At 43.9% G+C, this 17,847-nt stretch overlaps 3 protein-coding genes across 4 annotated transcripts; all 3 read left to right on the top strand.

Moving 5' to 3' along the window:
* Nucleotides 1-96: 96 nt before the first annotated feature.
* Nucleotides 97-5,821, top strand: pwp1 (PWP1 homolog, endonuclein). Of its 2 annotated transcripts, XR_007382514.1 has the most exons (16): nucleotides 97-771; nucleotides 1,031-1,089; nucleotides 1,252-1,433; nucleotides 1,693-1,778; nucleotides 1,943-2,039; nucleotides 2,336-2,446; nucleotides 2,993-3,123; nucleotides 3,343-3,413; nucleotides 3,500-3,596; nucleotides 3,890-3,951; nucleotides 4,218-4,329; nucleotides 4,414-4,504; nucleotides 4,644-4,765; nucleotides 5,198-5,303; nucleotides 5,399-5,559; nucleotides 5,651-5,821. XR_007382514.1 is itself a non-coding variant. In XM_048976233.1 (15 exons), exons 1-15 carry the CDS (start codon nucleotides 706-708, stop codon nucleotides 5,494-5,496), a joined length of 1,491 nt encoding a protein of 496 aa, XP_048832190.1. In that variant the 5' UTR covers nucleotides 97-705; the 3' UTR covers nucleotides 5,497-5,821. The 2 variants fall into 2 exon arrangements, 1 of the variants encoding a protein (XP_048832190.1); XM_048976233.1 differs by having other exon boundaries at nucleotides 5,399-5,821.
* Nucleotides 5,822-5,989: 168 nt separating this feature from the next.
* mrpl42 (mitochondrial ribosomal protein L42) lies at nucleotides 5,990-8,200 on the top strand. Its single transcript, XM_048976505.1, has 5 exons — nucleotides 5,990-6,333; nucleotides 6,740-6,806; nucleotides 7,199-7,283; nucleotides 7,420-7,583; nucleotides 8,059-8,200. The coding sequence occupies exons 1-5, from the start codon at nucleotides 6,255-6,257 to the stop codon at nucleotides 8,102-8,104; spliced, it is 441 nt and encodes a 146-aa protein (XP_048832462.1). The 5' UTR covers nucleotides 5,990-6,254; the 3' UTR covers nucleotides 8,105-8,200.
* Nucleotides 8,201-8,931: 731 nt separating this feature from the next.
* Nucleotides 8,932-16,253, top strand: ube2nb (ubiquitin-conjugating enzyme E2Nb). The gene is made up of 4 exons (XM_048976386.1): nucleotides 8,932-9,083; nucleotides 14,394-14,640; nucleotides 14,798-14,938; nucleotides 15,109-16,253. Exons 1-4 carry the CDS (start codon nucleotides 9,054-9,056, stop codon nucleotides 15,153-15,155), a joined length of 465 nt encoding a protein of 154 aa, XP_048832343.1. The 5' UTR covers nucleotides 8,932-9,053; the 3' UTR covers nucleotides 15,156-16,253.
* The last annotated feature ends 1,594 nt before the right edge of the window (nucleotides 16,254-17,847 follow it).

The raw sequence follows: 17,847 nt of genomic DNA on the forward strand, positions 1-17,847 counted from the left end.
GATTGTACTGCTTACGGCATCGGCGTCAGAAATCTTCGGATTAAAAAAATGGATGGTCTTCTGATTTGTGCCAAAAAAAAAAAAAAAAAAACTATTTTAGTTTAATAGGAATTTCTGCTGTTGGGGATAATTCTGATTTGGAATAGCCAGATGGTGACATGAACTGCTGAACAAAAAGTGTAAAAGGACCATATTCCTGTGTGTAGTCGTATTACTAGTGTCAATTATTTTAATAATTTATGAATGGTAATTAGGCTTACCATTGAAGAAGTTATATGTATCAGTAGTTGGGGAAACAACTAAATGAAACGTTGCTCAATGAAAACGTATGACATACGATGGAAAAATGGATCAGTACCACCGGTTTGCTTCCTGAGTTCAGAATATAAAACTTTCATAATCTAAATACTTTTATGCATTTTAATATAACCGTCGACTGATTAACAAAAACCAGCGGTCAGTTTTCTTTATTGCTTTAAGTTTAAAACACCACACTTAGGCTGATGTTTAGCCACCTACTCTACGTCATCAAATGATGATTCGCAAACGAAGGACCCACACGCCACATGCTGTTTACATGAGACATAGCTGTGCTACCAGCACCTACTCAGCGAGTTAAGCTTTTGCACCGCGATTTTAGCGTTTTCCTTGAAACCTTGACGTTCTTATGAATCTGTTCTCGTTCCGACAGTGTCGCTTTTAAATATGAGTTGTCAGATAACTTGTGTGGGTTGGGTCAGGCGGGGAGTTTCTAAAGAATCACCTGATAAGGTAGGCAGTACTGTAAAAGTTTAAGTTCACTTTCATTTACAATTCTTATTTACTATTCAGTATGAAGACTGTACCAAGTAATTCAACGGTGTGGACTAAAGTCACTTGACAGTATTATTTTGCTTGTTTTCAAATAATAAAAATTGTGTATTTTCTCTAGTATTGCTGGTTGATGAGCCATAAAATCTTGTTCTTTAGTTTTAAGTAATAACGAAGACTGCGTCAATGAGTCTGTCACGCAGTCATGTGTATATTACAGGTGGAGCTGAGCAAAGAGGAGTTGCAGCGCATTATATCTGAAGCTAAAGACCAGCTACAGTAAGCGTGTCATTACGTATTTATGCCGCAGTGAGCAGTTATGAAGGTAGTAATGGGTATGGAAACATAGTCCAGCAGCCTGTACTTTATAACTACTCATCTGCACGTTCTGAAAGCTTCCACAGTCGATGGTGAACATCATGGTGATGTGTGTGTACTTAGAGAGCAGGATGAAGATGCTGAAGATACCGAGGAGGATGAGGGGATGGCCAGCAGGCAGGAGCAGGGTGATGTGACTGAGGCTCAGGTGCACCTAACAGAAACCAACGAAATCCCAGCGGGACAAGAGGAGGATGACGAGCTGGCAGAGTACGGCCTGGACAGATATGATGAAGAGGACATAGGTTCGGTATTAGTTATGGAGTTGCTCTTCATTTCTCTAACTAGGGACATAAGTATGTCCCTGTGAAATTTTGTAAATTCAGCCAGTAGTTATCATTCACTTGCTGTTACGTTTCCAAATAGCTGTATGGAAGATGGATTATGTCATTCCTTACTGTAGCTTAATTTGATTCCTCCTTGTTCAGACCTGTGTTTGACTTTTATTCGTTTATTGGTTTGTATGTCTATTGTTTGTTTGTAATTAATCTTGTTGCTCATTAGCCACAGCAAATCTTGGAGACAGCTTGGCTGGTCTCACGGTGTTTGGCACGAATGAGGAAGATCCCTACATCACCATCAAAGATACGGTGAGCACAGCAGTGATCCAGAAATTTTTTATCTTTTTCTTAATCGATTTTGAACACTAGTCATGTCACAATAGATGTTTTGATATTTTGGTTTCTTGTGTACAGAAGTACCTTTTAGACTGGATTTCCTGGGTGCCAGATGACATTTTCATTTCCCTCGGCAGGACCAATACGAAAGGGAAGATTTTCATATTAAGCCTAGTGACAATCTAATTGTTGCAGGCAGGGCAGAGAAAGACTGCTGTAACCTGGAAATCTATGGTGAGAGTCTGTCTGTTACCTGATAGAATAAAAGCTGGTATGAGACCATTTTTCTGTCAGTGCTGTCAGAACCACAACGAACGAACGAACGAACGACTGACTGCTTGCTTGGACTGTACTGTACAAATCAACCAGAGCTGTTGCCTGTTAAATAGAACGCAAATATCAATTTAGTGTTTACAGGAGAGACCATGCACAAATAAAAACAAGTTGGTGGACGTTAAAATGTTAGATTTAAATTTGACTGAATATCGATTGCATGTCTGGGTAAGATTTCTCCTGTCACTCTGTCGCAGTATACAACGCCGAAGAGCAGTCCCTTTATGTCCACCATGACATCTTGCTGCCCGCCTACCCACTTTGTGTCGAGTGGCTAAACTTTGACCCCAGTCCCGAGGAAAGGACCGGTGAGTCCTCAATGGGAGTCAGCGCTTTAACTAGGAATGTATGTGCTTGGCGCTTTAGCTGCTTGGCTAAATGAGCAGCGTGTTAACCGAGCCGTTCGGTGGTCCCATTAAAATGTGGATGAGGGCTCAGGGGGCCCAAACATCTTCACCCTGGGGGAGGTGTGTAGCTCAGTGGCTTGGTGCCTGTCCTCAATTCAAACCACAGCGCTGGCAGGCTGATGCCACTGTTGGCCCCCTGAGCAAGGCCCTTAACCGCCTGCTGCATGCAGTCTGACCCTGTGCTGTGACCGTAAGCTTGCTCTCACCCATGCATGTGTCCATGCATCTCATGGAGAGCAAGACGGGTTGTTGAAAAGCCAATTTTTCCATGGGGTTCAGTAAAGCATCTTTGTGTTATTAATGGCATATTTTTTTGAGGGAATTAAAACACATTTTAAGTTATCTTTTGAGAACTTTTGTTATGAAACAAGCTGTTTGGTGATAATACATTATAATACAGTTATGGTGCGTCCTGTCCGAAATTAACATGATGTAATGATCCGGCAGGGAATTACGTGGCTGTTGGTACCATGACGCCCATCATCGACATCTGGGACCTGGACGTGGTGGACTGCCTCGAGCCCGTCTTCTCCCTGGGGAGTAAGAAGCACACCAAGAGGAAGAAGAAAACCAAGAAGGTCCTGCTTCAACGCTTAACCAATGACACAAAATGCTTCTTCTCCGCTTGCCAGGCGGGCGGCAGTGGTGTTGTGTTTGTGAGAAGTACTTTTAAATGGATTCCTGTAGTTTTTCCCCCCAGGATAAGAATGAGTTTGTATTATTAGGAGCTATGTTGTTTACCCTTTGTCAGAGCAGTGGTTTTGGCAGCAGTGCATTATGGGATTTTTGCCTTGTAGGCTGCTGCAGCTGAACCCGTGGATGGTCATACTGATGCAGTTCTGGACCTGTCCTGGAACAGGCTTATCCGGTAGGTTCTGGTTTTTTATGCCAAGTTTTTTTTTTGTGTTTGAGAGGAAGGGCTTCCTTGCTGAAGCTGGCTGCTGCCCTCTACAGGAACGTTCTGGCCAGTGGCTCTGCAGACAATACTGTGATCCTGTGGGACATGGTAGAAGGCAAACCGGCCTCCACATTAACTCAGCACAAGGACAAGGTGTGCTAAGCTCACTAACACAGTAATGCTGATACACAGATTACAAGTAGCTTTTGGGAATAAAGCACATTTTCATAGTGTCATTTAAAATTTGTAATGTTATTACAATAAGTACAGCACTGTTTAATTTTGTATTAGTTAGTATTTTAAGGCAATTAAATTAAATGTATACAATATGCTGAATTTAATTTAAGCTGAATGGATGGTGACTGATGTAGGTTTCTGTTGGAATTTTTAAGGTACTTGCACATAATGTCCACAGGGAGGCACTCACCACACATTTTTCCTAATAGGTTCAGACTCTGAAATTCCACCCATTTGAGGCACAGACGCTGATTTCTGGATCATATGATAAGTGAGTTGGGAGTCTCTGCCTTTGCCTTCACACATTCACATTCACTTTCTATTTATCTGTAAAATATTAAGGACAAACCAGTGTGGTCCTTCTGAATCACATAGAGGAGCATGAATGGAATCAGTTCCTGCAGTGGATGACATGCAGGTCCTATTAAAATCCAGCCGTCCCTCTGCGATCTCTGACTGAACCGATGAACTCACTTGCCATCTTGGAATGCGTTCATGAGGTTCAGGCATGAAGCCCCTGTGCTGGTTTTGCTGCAGGTCGGTTGTCTTGTACGACTGCCGAAGCCCGCAGGAAAACCACCGCACCTGGAGGTTCAGCGGCCAGGTGGAGAGGCTCGTGTGGAATCACTTCTCGCCCTGCAACTTCCTGGTAACACATAGTCATTAAGCTCCACCCCTCCCTCGTGGCTCATGCGACCAGTGACTCAGTGGTTTCTGTGCACGTGTGTTGCAGGCGAGCACGGAGGATGGCTTTGTGTACTGCCTGGACGCACGGGCCGACAAGCCGGTTTTCACTCTCCGAGCTCATGATGGAGAGGTGTCAGGTGAGGGGGTGGGACGGCTCGTCTTGCAGCCGAGCGCTTTTGGCTGCCGCGTCTGGGCTGCCTTCACCCTTCATCTCTTGGCCTGCTTATATGGCGTGTATCAGCATATCCAGGTGATGATGCTGATCGCCCCCTACAGGTCTCGAGCTGAGTAGCCAGGTGAGGGGCTGCTTGGTCACCTGCTCGGCCGACAGGCACGTGAAAATCTGGGACATCTTGGGAAACAAACCCTCCCTCGTCCACACACGGGACATGAAGATGGTAGGTAGGCCTAACAGAGACTGATGAGCTCTGGCCTGTACACCATGGAGCCACGAGAAATACAACTAACCTACAGAGGCTGTGGTGGTAGTGGGTTTATAAATTGGTGTTTTGTGTCTGTGGCCCCACTCAAAAAGCCATTTTGACCCCCTCCCTCGATGTTTCAAATACTAAATAAATAGAGTAGAGTAAGGAGATCATAACTAGTTAGCTGGTTAGCAGGATTTGCAGCTTCAGCATCTCCTAAATAAGGAATGTGTTTACTGAAGCGTAGTTACTGTTTTAGCCAGCATGGTTTGAGTGTTGGTAAACACTGGTACTGTCTAACCTGGCTTCAAACTCCCATCAGCCATTGCATGAATCACTTTCTTTGCTTTAAGACGAGCTTCGGCAGTGTATGTGTGGAGTCATATTCTGGTTCCGTTTGCATAGGGGGTCATGTTTTGTGCATCCTGCTCCCCCGATCTGCCCTTCGTCTACGCGTTTGGGGGGCAGAAGGAAGGTCTCCGTGTCTGGGACATCGGTGATGCTGCCGCAGGTATGAGCAAGGGGGTGTAACTGTGAGCTCTTAAAGGGAGGGGAGTTGTTTATACGTGGCCAACCAGAGGAACCCCCCCCCCCTGGTCTCCACAGTGGCTGAGACATTTGGTAATCGGGAGCGGCTGGTGGTGAAGACGGAGGCGGAGACTGCGGGAGAGCCTAGCAGCACGTCGCGCATGGATCTCTCCTAGTGCCCCCCCCCCCCCCCCCCCCCCCCATCCCAGACACACAGCATCATTCTGAAGATGTGAAAGGTGCTTGGTCTTAACAAAAGGACAAAGCTGCCACCTTTCAGGAGGATATGGGTTCTAATATCCATCGTACTTTATCTATTTTATCAAATAGATGATCCTGTTGCATCTTTTCAATTGCAATACAGATGAAGAAGATAAACCAATTAAGTCTGAGTTTTTTTTCCCTCTGTTTGTGTATTTTCATGTTCCCTAACTTCAAGGACTGATAAAGTTTCATGTTAAATAAATAGGATCATTAAAAATGTATTTTGACATGGTAAAATGCTGTTGAAAAATTAAACTAGGCAAGCAGACTAAGCACTCATGGCTGCTTATGGTGGGTGGGGCCCCGGAGTTCGCTCTGCACTTAGCCGCTCAAAGGAACAAGAAAACCCTGGGTACTGATGGCAGAGGTGTGGATGAAAGCAGGAAGGTTAGGCTTTCTGGGTCTTATTCATTTTAATTTTTATGATAGTATAGTTCCCCCAACCAGTCGGTGATCAGAAACACGTGATTGGATGAAGCCTAATACCTGTGTTATCAAACAATAAAGCGTCAGAGTTTAATTGTTTAAACTGGTACTTGCGGCATATCTAAGGTCCATCGTGACCGCCGTCTGCCAGTTTTCCTCGAGCGGTCACCTTGCGGATCGCCGTGTTTCACACGGACCTTTTTCGCGGCTGCACGTTTTCGCCTGACGCAGCTAGGGGAGCAGCATGGCTGCCGGTCAAGGAGTCAGACTGAAAGGTCTCGTCACAAAGCTTTTAAATGTGACCAAACGGACGCATTTAACGGGTATGTCGGCTAATAGACTTTGCTCGCTGTATAACCGTAAGTAAAACGGGTGATTACCGCAATGAGAAAGATCCAGCAGTCAGTAGGAAGCCTGGACTGTTTCCTTTGCATATGTGACACGATGGTATATATAACTTCTCGGTTTAAAATGCTGCTAACTATATACGTAACGTATATATTAACGCTATTTTCTTATAGTTCCATGCATATTTAAGATATCTAGTAACGTTGATTCACAAGCTGACCGATGCTGAAGCACGGAAAGACGTTCAGTTTCATAAAAATATTATTGGAATTTACTTCTGAGCAATTGCTTGAATCTCTGACGGGGTATGTCTGATGAAATGCATAGTACATGTCTCCGTAAACATTAAAGTCGCTGCCGTTCGATAACTATCTCCCTCAGGTGGAAGTTTGTCTTCAGCTCATCTCATGTCCACAACCACTGGGTCCTCATCTGAGGATGCGAACTGGTAAATGTCCCGAATCGTGCAGTGGAGAAAAAAAAAAATCTCTGCACGAGAAAACCACAGATTAGTTCGTGCCATATTAGGTTAAATAAGTTTAATTTGACTTCTGCATTTACGGGTACTTTGCTGCTGGTGTTTGGTATCTAACTTGCAGTGCCCTCTGCTGCAGTTTGATGATGTAGTATTGTCCAAAAACTGATTTCCCAATTCTTCCCTCTATCTCCAAGTATAGTATATTTTTTGTATACCTTATATTTATTGATTTGTTACATGTCTATTTTCTCTCGTCTGCACTGAAAAAAACTGGAGCCACGTCATCTCGTCTCTCTATGTACCTGTACAGTATATAGCAGAGATGACAATAAAGTTTACTTTGACTTTGACTTTTTTTACAGCAAAGTTGAAATAGGATTGACACCAGATGGTAAAACTATAGTCTGTTACCACCCAGCTGTGGAATTCCCATACGAGTTGTCCCAGGTGAGAATGGACAGTACAGTTGGGTGTTTTTTTGTTGAAATATATTACAGCTCAAGGATTGTAACATAACGCTAGTTCTTAAATGTGACAAAATAATTAGATCTTTTGATAAGCTATTTGTTAATCTACACCACAGCCCATTCCACGACCTGACCCCCTGTCAAACCCAGCGGAAACCCATGACCAGGTTCTGAAGGCTCATTTGAGTAAGGAAGTCCCACAGAACAAAGCGGGTCCCACCATTGAGGAGCTCAGTAAAATGTTCTTCACAACAAAGCATCGTTGGTACCCCTACGGGCAGTAAGTGGACATTCTTTCCTCCTTCAGTATGTTGTATTTGTGCATCAAGGCTCCACCATTAATATATTTAACTAAATAATTTTGCATCTTTTCTGAGAGAAAAGTTGTATAGGATAAAAAAAGATAAAAATGCAGACAGATTTTAGGTTTGAATGTTTCGGAAAACCTAAGCTTATATTTCACAGTATTTGAACCTACACATTGTCCCAAACTATGCCTGAGATTGGATAGAGCGCAGACTCCCGAAGCCAGACTTCTGTGGTGATATTTTGGTTGCAAGGGCAGTTATTTAGCAACGAAGGTTCCGCTTCTAGTAGGTAACGTTCCTCTCACCCTTCGATGACAGTGCAACTGTGTGAATGCGTAGGTAGATATAATGTCCTGCAAGCTGATAAAAGGAAATCTGTGGCTACATAACGTGCTTCCAATAATAGTCTGTCCAGCAGAATCATGCTAAATCGCCCTTTTTTCCCAGGTATCACAGAAGACGCAAGAAGCTGAATCCTCCCAAAGACCAATAGTCCAAGACTCACCTGTAATATGTAATATAAACTATAAAGACCACATTACATTTTCTTAAATAAAGAGGTATTTAAGTTGTGCGATTACTAAGCAAATGAGGTTGGTGTGTTTAAAGGTTTTTTTCACTTGCCAAATGGACCTGGCACAAGGTGCATTATGGGGACTGGAGAGTAACCATGTAACACAGATAGTATCTTTTTAGCATGTTTGTTACTGAACCTTGCAGTAACATTTCATATAACTGCCATAATACCCTTGAACAAAAACACATGGTTCCATATTCATTCTCTCTTGCAGTCTCACTAAGCTAACCGGTAACCACGTTAATAATTGTTCTGATTTCTTGATCCTTGTTCCAAGCATGAGGTCAAACTATGTGATATGTGAAAATATGAATAATCAGAGAGAGAATTCATGGACTGCAAGCACCCAAATACTGAGAATTATGCCATATATTTAAATAAACTGTTTCTTCTTAGGATCTATCATATGATGTATATTTGGAATATCTACGTTTTTTACGTTCAAGAATTAGGTGTAAGAGAAAATAATATAATTCACATTTAATATATTTGGGTAGTATGATCTCCCCCAGCCCAGGATAAGCGGTTGGAAGATAAAAGTATTAATAACTTCCACTACACCGCCTCTGTAATTAATTAAATGCACGTCTGTTATGCACTTGGAGTTGATTTCGATTTTCAGATTAAGTCGAACCACTATGTGATTTCCAGCAATATTCCGCAGCGCTATCCGCGCCTGCGCAATAGCGATGACCCGCCAGAAAGACACTTGCGCCTGCGCACTGTCTTCGAACCGTTGGAAGCCATACACGTCTGCGCACTCGCTGCGAACCGCTGGGAGACATCTGCGCCTGCGCAGTCGTGGCAAGCGAACCGAGACGCACCGAAGGAGTCACAGCTAAAAAAAATCCCGCATTAAGACAAGATGGCAGGACTGCCCCGCAGGATCATTAAGGTAACTGAATCGCGTCTCATGCGGCCAGTTGTGCCGGTAGCGGCCAGCGCCGGGGCCGTGTTGCTGCGCGCGATTCACTGCGGCGAAACGCGGGACTTGCTCGCATTCCCCCGTCTGTCACTTGAGCTCGCGACTTCCGTCCAGCTCGAGCTACAGACCCGAATAAGGCTGGATTTAAAAATACAGCCCTGCCGCTAAAGATGGCGGAGCACCGTGCCCCTTATCCGTCCGTGTCACGGAGAAGGTAGCTGGCACTGCCTTTGGGCTGTAATCGGAGCGGGCTGAATCTCCCGGGCCGTGGCTGCTTCTTGCCGGCCTGGTACTGATCCTAGCGCCGCAAGTACTGAGGCGAGCGCACCCAGCCGGCCGGAGCTTCTCCAACGGCCAATCCCGAAAGTTTAATAAAAAACCCCTCATGGGGAGCCTTGGGGGCATCGGCATCGCCGGGCTGGAGATGCGTGGCTTCAGGCCGGTGCGAAGCTGCTTTTCTGTATACTGGGCCTTGTCAGCAGGTTGAAATGAATGAGCCGCCGGGGTGTTACTCCCCGCCTTACGGCGCCGCCGTCCTCCCCAAGGCCGTATAAACAAGCACGGAAAGTCCAGTGAAATGCCCCTTTCTTTGCGGTGAGTCCCGGGTTTCGGACTCGCTTTTGGTCCGGGTCACACCCAGGCGCCGGTAGTAAGATGATGCGGAGATCCTTTAACGTTTAAGATGTGGGTGAGTGGATGATGACACACTACCCCTCCACCTGCACACGCTTCTAAATGTGATTTTCCATATAGAACGTCAGTTCGTGTCAAATAAACCTTTCGTGCGGTTTTACCTACTTAGCACAGATATCCAGAAGGATGGTTAACTGGATTTGGTTGAATCTACGAAGTACATTTAAGTCAGCCCGAAACATAACCAGCTGTCTAAATCCAGGCCGGTCTTAATAAATGACTTGAAACATTTAATTGGATCGTACATTAACAAATCAGTTTAAAATTTCAGTATTTGTCTATCTAATTGTATTCATTAGGGTGAGTGTCAGTTTTGCTAAATGATCGTTACAGATGTATTGTCATTGGCTTCGTAATGAAGTCAAGGAAAACAACCCACACACGAGTCGTCTGTAATCCAGTCTGAATGCTTTGCTGCTTATTGCACATCTTGTGCTACACGTGTAAAATTCCCTTGTATAATGATACAGACACCTGAATGTTGTGGATATTCACCAGGGACCTCCCTCTTGCGCACTTCAGGTTGTCTGGGAAATTTGAAACATTCCGTAGTGTGTCTGTAAATGTATGAAGACTTAGTCACTAGTATTATGTTCATCGCTAAAGCACATTATTTGTTGGCAGATTTGAGTTTCAAAATCTGTTACGTAGTTTAAAGGTTACTTCTTTGTCAAACATTCTCGGCACTGTTCAGAATATTCAGGCATCATCTTTTGGTAAAGACTGATGCTTTGTTTGAGTGCCTTTTTAATTTAAACCCATAGATGAAATGTCAAGATTGTAATGACCTTCGGATAACCTTCTTTGTAGGTTGGATAAATATTTTGATTTTGATAGAAATTAGTCATTAGTTGTCAGTATCTAAAGAAGCCAAAACAGTAGGCAGCAATATTGCAGGAGAATATTTAGAAGAGAGTTTAGGGAAGATATCGTCTTCTCATTATCTGTGGTATAGCCTGCCTGCATTTTTGAAATGATACAACTATTTTAATTAGTTAAAATTAGCCTTATTACAGTACTTATTGGCCCTGGCATTTGAAGTACACATCAATCAAGATACGATACCGAGACCAGCAGAGAAATGTATCTGTAAAACACAGTGTGTTTCCAAGCCCCAATGCAGTATAGAGTTACATTGATATCATTTATCGTGCTTTCTCTTACAGTATGATTTCAAATTATCCATATGAAGTATTTCAGCAAGGCGTGTCACTTTTACATGGACAAGGATGGTGAAAGTCAGCAGAGATAGTTAAGCAAGTTCTATTTACCGTTTATGTTTTTGTCGGTGTGTCGTTTGCACTCAGTTGCACACGTGCTTGTGTGACTTTCTCATCCATGCTCTGCTTAGTTGGCGTCTGTCTGCTCGCTACTGTGCTGGCAGAAAAGTGAGGAACAGACCCTCTCGGTGTCAGCATGTCGGCGTGTTCCTGCCATGCATTTAACATGTTTTACAAAGGATTCCTTGTGCCCACTCTGTATGTCCATGAATATGCATTAGCTGTATGTCGGAACTGAATGAATATCATTGTGTGTGTAAACGATGGTGACTAAAGAATATGCAATAGACATGTTTAAACTGGGAGGGGCTACACATTGCAAAATTGACTCGGTCTGATTTTGGTTTAGTGGCCAAATTTGAAGAGGGTCTTTATCTTGTTGGTGAGCTTCAAAGGCTGGTGAGATGTTATTGCTTGGTGGATTTGTTTGTAAGCATATGTGATCGTTAGAGATTTTTTCGATGTGTATTTTGCATTCATCTTGGAGGTGCGTTAAATTCTGCATGCAGTGTGTATTTGGAATAATATTGTGTAATGGCCCCAAAGACTGATAAGGTGTGCCCCCCCCCCCCCCCCCCAAAAAAAAAAAAAAAAAAATCTTATTTTTCTGTTATTCACTGATCTGCATTAGGTTTGTTCTGATTTTCTGGTGCTAGGTTATTTGTCCTGGTTCTTGGGGAAGTTCTGTCCTGCAGAATCAAGGCTAGACCGGTATGGTGAGTGGCGGAGATTGTGCCTGTATGCTGACATAGTGGGAGGTGACACAGCCACCTGTGTGTGTGAACAGCCGCCACGCCGGTACTTCTCACATTTTCACCTGTTCGGAACATCGATCGTAGGGGGCAGGCGGGAGCCGGGCTGCTTCCGACTGGGGCTGTTTTACCGAGCAGCCGGTTAAATGCCGCTTCTCATACCTTCTGCTGCCTTTTAAATTAGCATATTTAGACCTATTTATAACTCAGCTGGTGTCGCCGTGCGCCTTCTGTCTAAGATGTTCAACCTGCTGGAGACGCAGCGGACTGTGCAGTCGGTGGTCTTAGCATTTAAAAACATGAGATGTTTGCGGTCCATGATTACGTAGTGTGTCACCATCATGAATGACACGGTTACTTGGTCCATGTCGGTTTATAAGCACGGTCAGTCTTGGTGTGTGCAGGTTTCTGGTCATTCTGCTCCCAGGTAAATCAGAATCATAATTCACTTTATTGGTCAAGTATAATTGCATGTACCAGGAATTTGTTTTGGCAGTATTGGTGTTTACTTTCACAAATAACTAGGGGTGCAACGATTCGAGTAACTCGAATAACTCGATTACAAAAAATCCTCGATGCAAATTCTTTACTTCGATGCTTAGTGTGATCCGAACGACTGTGAACAGTTTAGTGATCGCCGTGTTTCACTCGGATGATTATTACTGTCGCACATTATGCTTACGTGGCATTACGTGTAGCAGGTTTGATTTGATGGCGCAATGGAGGAAGACAGGAAAAATAGCGAGGAAAGTCAGAGAAAGATGAAAAATGTCTAAAGTTTGGGACGATTTCAAACAAAAGAAAAGCGAAAATACTGTGCAGTGCGTCCATTATAAAACCAAATTATCTTACCACAATAGTACAATGTTAATGATTCAACATCTCAACAGAAAGCACCCAGTCTATGCATCCAGTCCACAGATCAGAACCAGTATACAAAGTATGTGTGAGCGCTTCACTCACATTCGCGGCTATAATAGGCCGTATTTATGGGCATATGTGTGAATAAAAAAGTGCAACAAGATTCAGCCCAAGCGGCCCCTATTTTTCCTCAATAAAAACACTGATAACACAAGAGCGGTGAGAATGATGCTGTCGTAGTTTGACATGGAGCTGGAGCCTGTCTGTACACTAATAGCAAAGAGACGGTTCCGTTACAGAGATGGTGAACTCAGGTGGAGTGAAGGAAAACAACAGCAGTGCTTGTAATCACTACTAAACCTTTACTGGTAAATAGCTGGGCGAGAGTCCTTAACCAAACCAGCTGTTAAACAAGCTTAAAGGTGAAGAAAGTCAATGTTTTCAGCTTGATTAGTCGCAGTGATACCTGCAGCATGCAGGAGTGAGTCTAAAGGGGAACATGGTGTGTACTCAACTAGATCTATTTCAAGGCTTTAGTAATATTATTTTGCAGATTCAGATTAATATGAATAATATTACATAATTATAAATAATATATTATAAATATAACATAAAAATTACCCCCCCTACCCCAACAGCCTTGGGCCAGTGAAACTCAGAGACACTGAATTATCCAACCGCCACATATGCTCCTTTAAAGGCTTACACACACGCACTCATTCTGTAACACACTTAAACACACACACTCTCACTCACATTCACTTACACACATGAACATGAGCACAGCATTCCTATCTCATCCAGGAGATACAATCCTGTCAGAACTTTTTTATGTCTCCTATAAATGTACAAGAACACAGAGAGTAAAGGCCGTTTTAATATATGCCTTAGTTTAAGATATATGTATACCTTTTTTCAGTAATTTTATTTCACATCATTTTATTTATTTTTGCATTTAAGAAAGTGTTTTCTTTTAAAAAGCAAAACAAATGTGACATAAATGCACTAAAAGGGTTTAGGTCTTTTTTTCAGTTGTATGGAGTTCAATCATTAAAAATGTTCCTAAAACGGAAACACATGAGTTATTCATTTTAAGAATAGTTACTGTTGCTCTTTAATAAAACAAAAGTATTTCTTATCCGATTAATCGATGGAATAATCAATAGAATACTCGATTACTAAAATAATCGATAGCTGCAGCCCTACAAATAACATAGAACAACAAGAAGACAAAGAAAAATAGATAAGCAGGAAAAAAGTACTAGAATAAAGGAATGAAACGGTGCAGACTGTGCCATATAGTTATAAGGATATTAACAGAAACAGGTATTTGAATACTCAAATATAAAGGTATGAAAATACATGATGTCGAGATCCCAGACTGGGTTGCTAGAGTTGGTATCTTCCTAGCACATAAATGCGGAACCAGCTGCCTTCTTGGTTAAGAGCTCTTTGCTGTTCCTTCCATAGATGTTGGTACCTCAATCTCAGCAGCTCCCCCCTCTCTTTCAATGGCTCACATGTACAGGCCTGACCCTCCCTTACAACTGGCACATGCATGAGGGATTATGTGAGATTTTGCCTGTTTCATTTCCTGTTTACCTGATGCCATTGATAATATGTATTCACCGTCGCTGTGTGTATGTGTTTGTGTGTGTGTGTGTGCGTGCGTGTGTGTGTTCCCCTACCTCCAGGAGACACAGCGCTTGCTAGCTGAACCTGTCCCCGGGATCAAAGCGGAGCCTGATGAAGCGAATGCCCGCTACTTCCACGTGGTCATCGCCGGGCCCCAGGATTCACCCTTTGAAGGAGGGACTTTTAAACTTGAACTTTTTCTACCAGAAGAGTATCCAATGGCAGCTCCTAAAGTACGATTCATGACCAAAATATACCACCCCAACGTTGACAAGCTGGGTCGGATATGCCTGGACATCCTCAAAGGTGAGGACAAAGGGATCATGGGGGCTTCAGATCCTCCCTTGGTTGTGTAAAGGGCGCCATTACGAAAGGCAAGGGGGGCTTTGTTGGGTTAGTTACTACGGAGCTCACTGCCACTGGTTTTCCCCCCTTCTCTGTGCTCGGCTACTTTCCCTTGCAGATAAGTGGTCGCCCGCCCTGCAGATCCGCACCGTACTGCTATCTATCCAGGCATTACTAAGCGCTCCCAACCCTGATGATCCACTAGCTAACGATGTCGCAGAGCAATGGAAAACCAACGAAGCTCAGGCCATAGAGACAGGTGAGCTGAACGAAGGTCGCGTGAATCAGACGGGCACTCGGCTCTGAGGTGTAGCGATCGGTGTGCCGTCTGGGCCCCGTGTGTGGAGTGCGTCGTCGTTTGCGGCTGTGCTGAGTCTAATGCAGGCTAACTCACCCATGTCGCTTTTCGTCGCTCTCTTTGTCTTCCAGCTCGCACGTGGACCAGACTTTACGCAGGAAACAACATTGAAGTTTAAAGTGAAACGTGAACACGAACACCTGTGTTCTGCCAAGACCCCATCCTTGCGTTTGCATTTAAAAGGACACAGTCTTAGAAAACAAATGAAACAAAGAATATATTAAAGAAAAAAAAAAACAGACTTAAGACCATTTGGTGATTTAAATGCACATTAGCAGACGTCTTTGTCCTGATTCGCTGTTCATAAGTTTGAGCGGGGGCCCATCTCGCGTGTGACTGTGTGACGGGGTGGCTGCTTGTACCTGAGACACCCAAACTGGCCGTTCTGGTCCTGCTTTAGTGTGTGTGTGCGTGTGTGCGTGTGTGTGCGTGTGCGTGTGCGTGTGCGTGTGTGTGTGTGTGTGTGTGTGTGTGTGCGCGCGCGCGCGCGCTTGGGGGGGTGACCGGTGGCTCACAGTCCCTTTTACGATTTCTTTTAATGCCCCTGTGGTATTTCTGGTGTAAAACACAGCTAACTTGCCACCGTCTACATGGTGCCCCTGATCCCGGAGGCTGTCTGTATCCGTAGGTGCTGTAGAGAGATCAAAGCTTGCCTTTTAATCACTGCATCCAGCTTGGACAGAGAGAAAGTGTTGAAATGACTAAAATATTCACAATAATAATAATAATAACTGGGCCTTCCCTTCATCATGCTGTGTTTGCTCTCAATGTAGACTAATATAGGCTTGTTAATTCTGGATAGCTGTCTGGGAAAAGGTGAAAAAAACTGTAAATCTGATTTTTAGTGATTTTTTTTTTTTTTTTTTGTATTTGGTCTTGGTATTATGGTTTCTTTCCTCGCGTTCTGTGGTTCTAGGTGGAGTCCGGTGGCCCCCCCCGCCCCCCAGTTTGTGACCGCCGCCTCGATTCTCCCGCTTTCATGGCACAAACATGGTGTCCTGCTGTCAGTCCGGCGTCAGGCAGCCACAAGCTGCCAGTTGTGATTCACGGTTCCGGGAGGAGAGAGAGAGGAAAGAAAAGCTCTGTTAAAAAATGAACTGATTGTAAATTCATTCTTTATATTAAAATGGGAGCAAAATGGTTTGTGGCTCTGTGGAAATGAAAGCAATCCATACACGTCCTTTGTTCTTTATGTAAATAAACTGTTGATTAGTAAGAGTGTTGCTGTTGCCCTGTGTCTGAGCGGCAGCTCGAGAAGCTGTCACCGTGGACGTCCAGCTTCCCGGCTTCCATTTCTGGAAAACTGCCCCCTGGTGGCAAGACGGCAGCTCTGGCCATGACACCCAAGTCATCCGTAGTGACTATTCAGAGCATACATCTGATGCTGCTATAATATTTCTGCCAATATTCGGACCACAGACGTCACCCTGACCTTTTGCGGAAAGCCGTGTCGTCTTGTGCGAGATTTAGGCGAGTATTTCAGCAGGTATTTGTGTGTTTGTCTATTATAAAGTTCTAGAAGAATCATTGATACCCGCATGCAGCAATACCACTTATGGCCAGAAGGTGGCGACCAAACTAATGCCAGCAGGACTACTGTAGCTGGAGGTTACCTTTTTCCATGTTATTTAGAAGTTCTCCCATTCTGGCTAGAATGACAGCTGTTACTGAAATCGCAAGCTGGACCACAGACAGGACATGTGTGCTGATCTCTGTGAATCTCAGTATAGAAATGAGTGACATACTAGAAGGATTCCCAGCCTCACCCACTGTCTGTATATCCTGGGGGCACATTGCTGTGCTCTTAGTGCTTCTTGTGTTGTCTACAGGTAGTCTGGCACTAGCGCCATTCATCTAGCACCTTATAATATCTGTGTTCCGTGGTGCAGTTTGGAGACAATCAAGTAGAGCGTGCTGGATGTAAACTATCCATAAACTATAAAGAAAGAAAAAAAAGTTTACTGCATGACTGAGTAAATGTCTGAAACTTGTATTCCAACAAATTTCCAACTGCTTATTCTAGTCAGGTTTGTGGGGTTCTGGAGCCTGTTCCCAGGCTATATAGGGTACAAGGCTTCCCCCTGCTGGACGGGATGGGGAAGTGCGGCATTCAGCCTTAAAAAAAAAAACATATTTTCTTTAGTAGCTTAGTGTAGCTTGTCATAAGTTAAAAGAGCCTTTTCTCACTTCAGATGAATTTCCCTTTTGTGGATCTCTGTGTGTGTAGCTGTTTAAACACGCAGTTAAGGCTTCTGGATTAGTTACAGTTCCATTATGAAAGCTATGTTATCCATAAAAAGGCTGCAAGGGGCTATTTTGTATTAAAATGGTGTGTCCTGACATGTTCCCGCACCCGTGATGGATTTATCATAGAATAGAGACGCTGTTCGACATCGTTAACTGGGATGAGTCACGTAACCTAAAGACACTCCTGCCAGCTGATTTTTCGTGGGCTTTTTAATGCGAACGCAGAGAGCTAAAATGTGCCTAACAGAACCGTCTCAACTTCAATCCAGCTAATGGTTGAGCAGACAAGGTAAATCCAGTTAATACCAGCCGAGTGACTGACGGCAACGGGGGGAGGGTGTGGTTTTGTAGCCACCAACCGCACCTACTTTCTAACAAACATCCTTATTCTGTCAAAGCACAGAGATCTCTCACTCTGTCTGGCCCAGTACTTCATTGGCCTCAGTCACTTGCTGCAAGATCGTTGGTGAGATTTGGTTTCATACAAAAGGCTGGGGCTGCCTTGGGGCGGGTGGCGGCGGCGGCGTAGCAACAATCTAGGGCTCGAAGGTGAGTGGCTGCAG

Source organism: Brienomyrus brachyistius, chromosome 1, assembly GCF_023856365.1.
Source record: "Brienomyrus brachyistius isolate T26 chromosome 1, BBRACH_0.4, whole genome shotgun sequence".
Classification (NCBI taxonomy): domain Eukaryota; kingdom Metazoa; phylum Chordata; class Actinopteri; order Osteoglossiformes; family Mormyridae; genus Brienomyrus; species Brienomyrus brachyistius.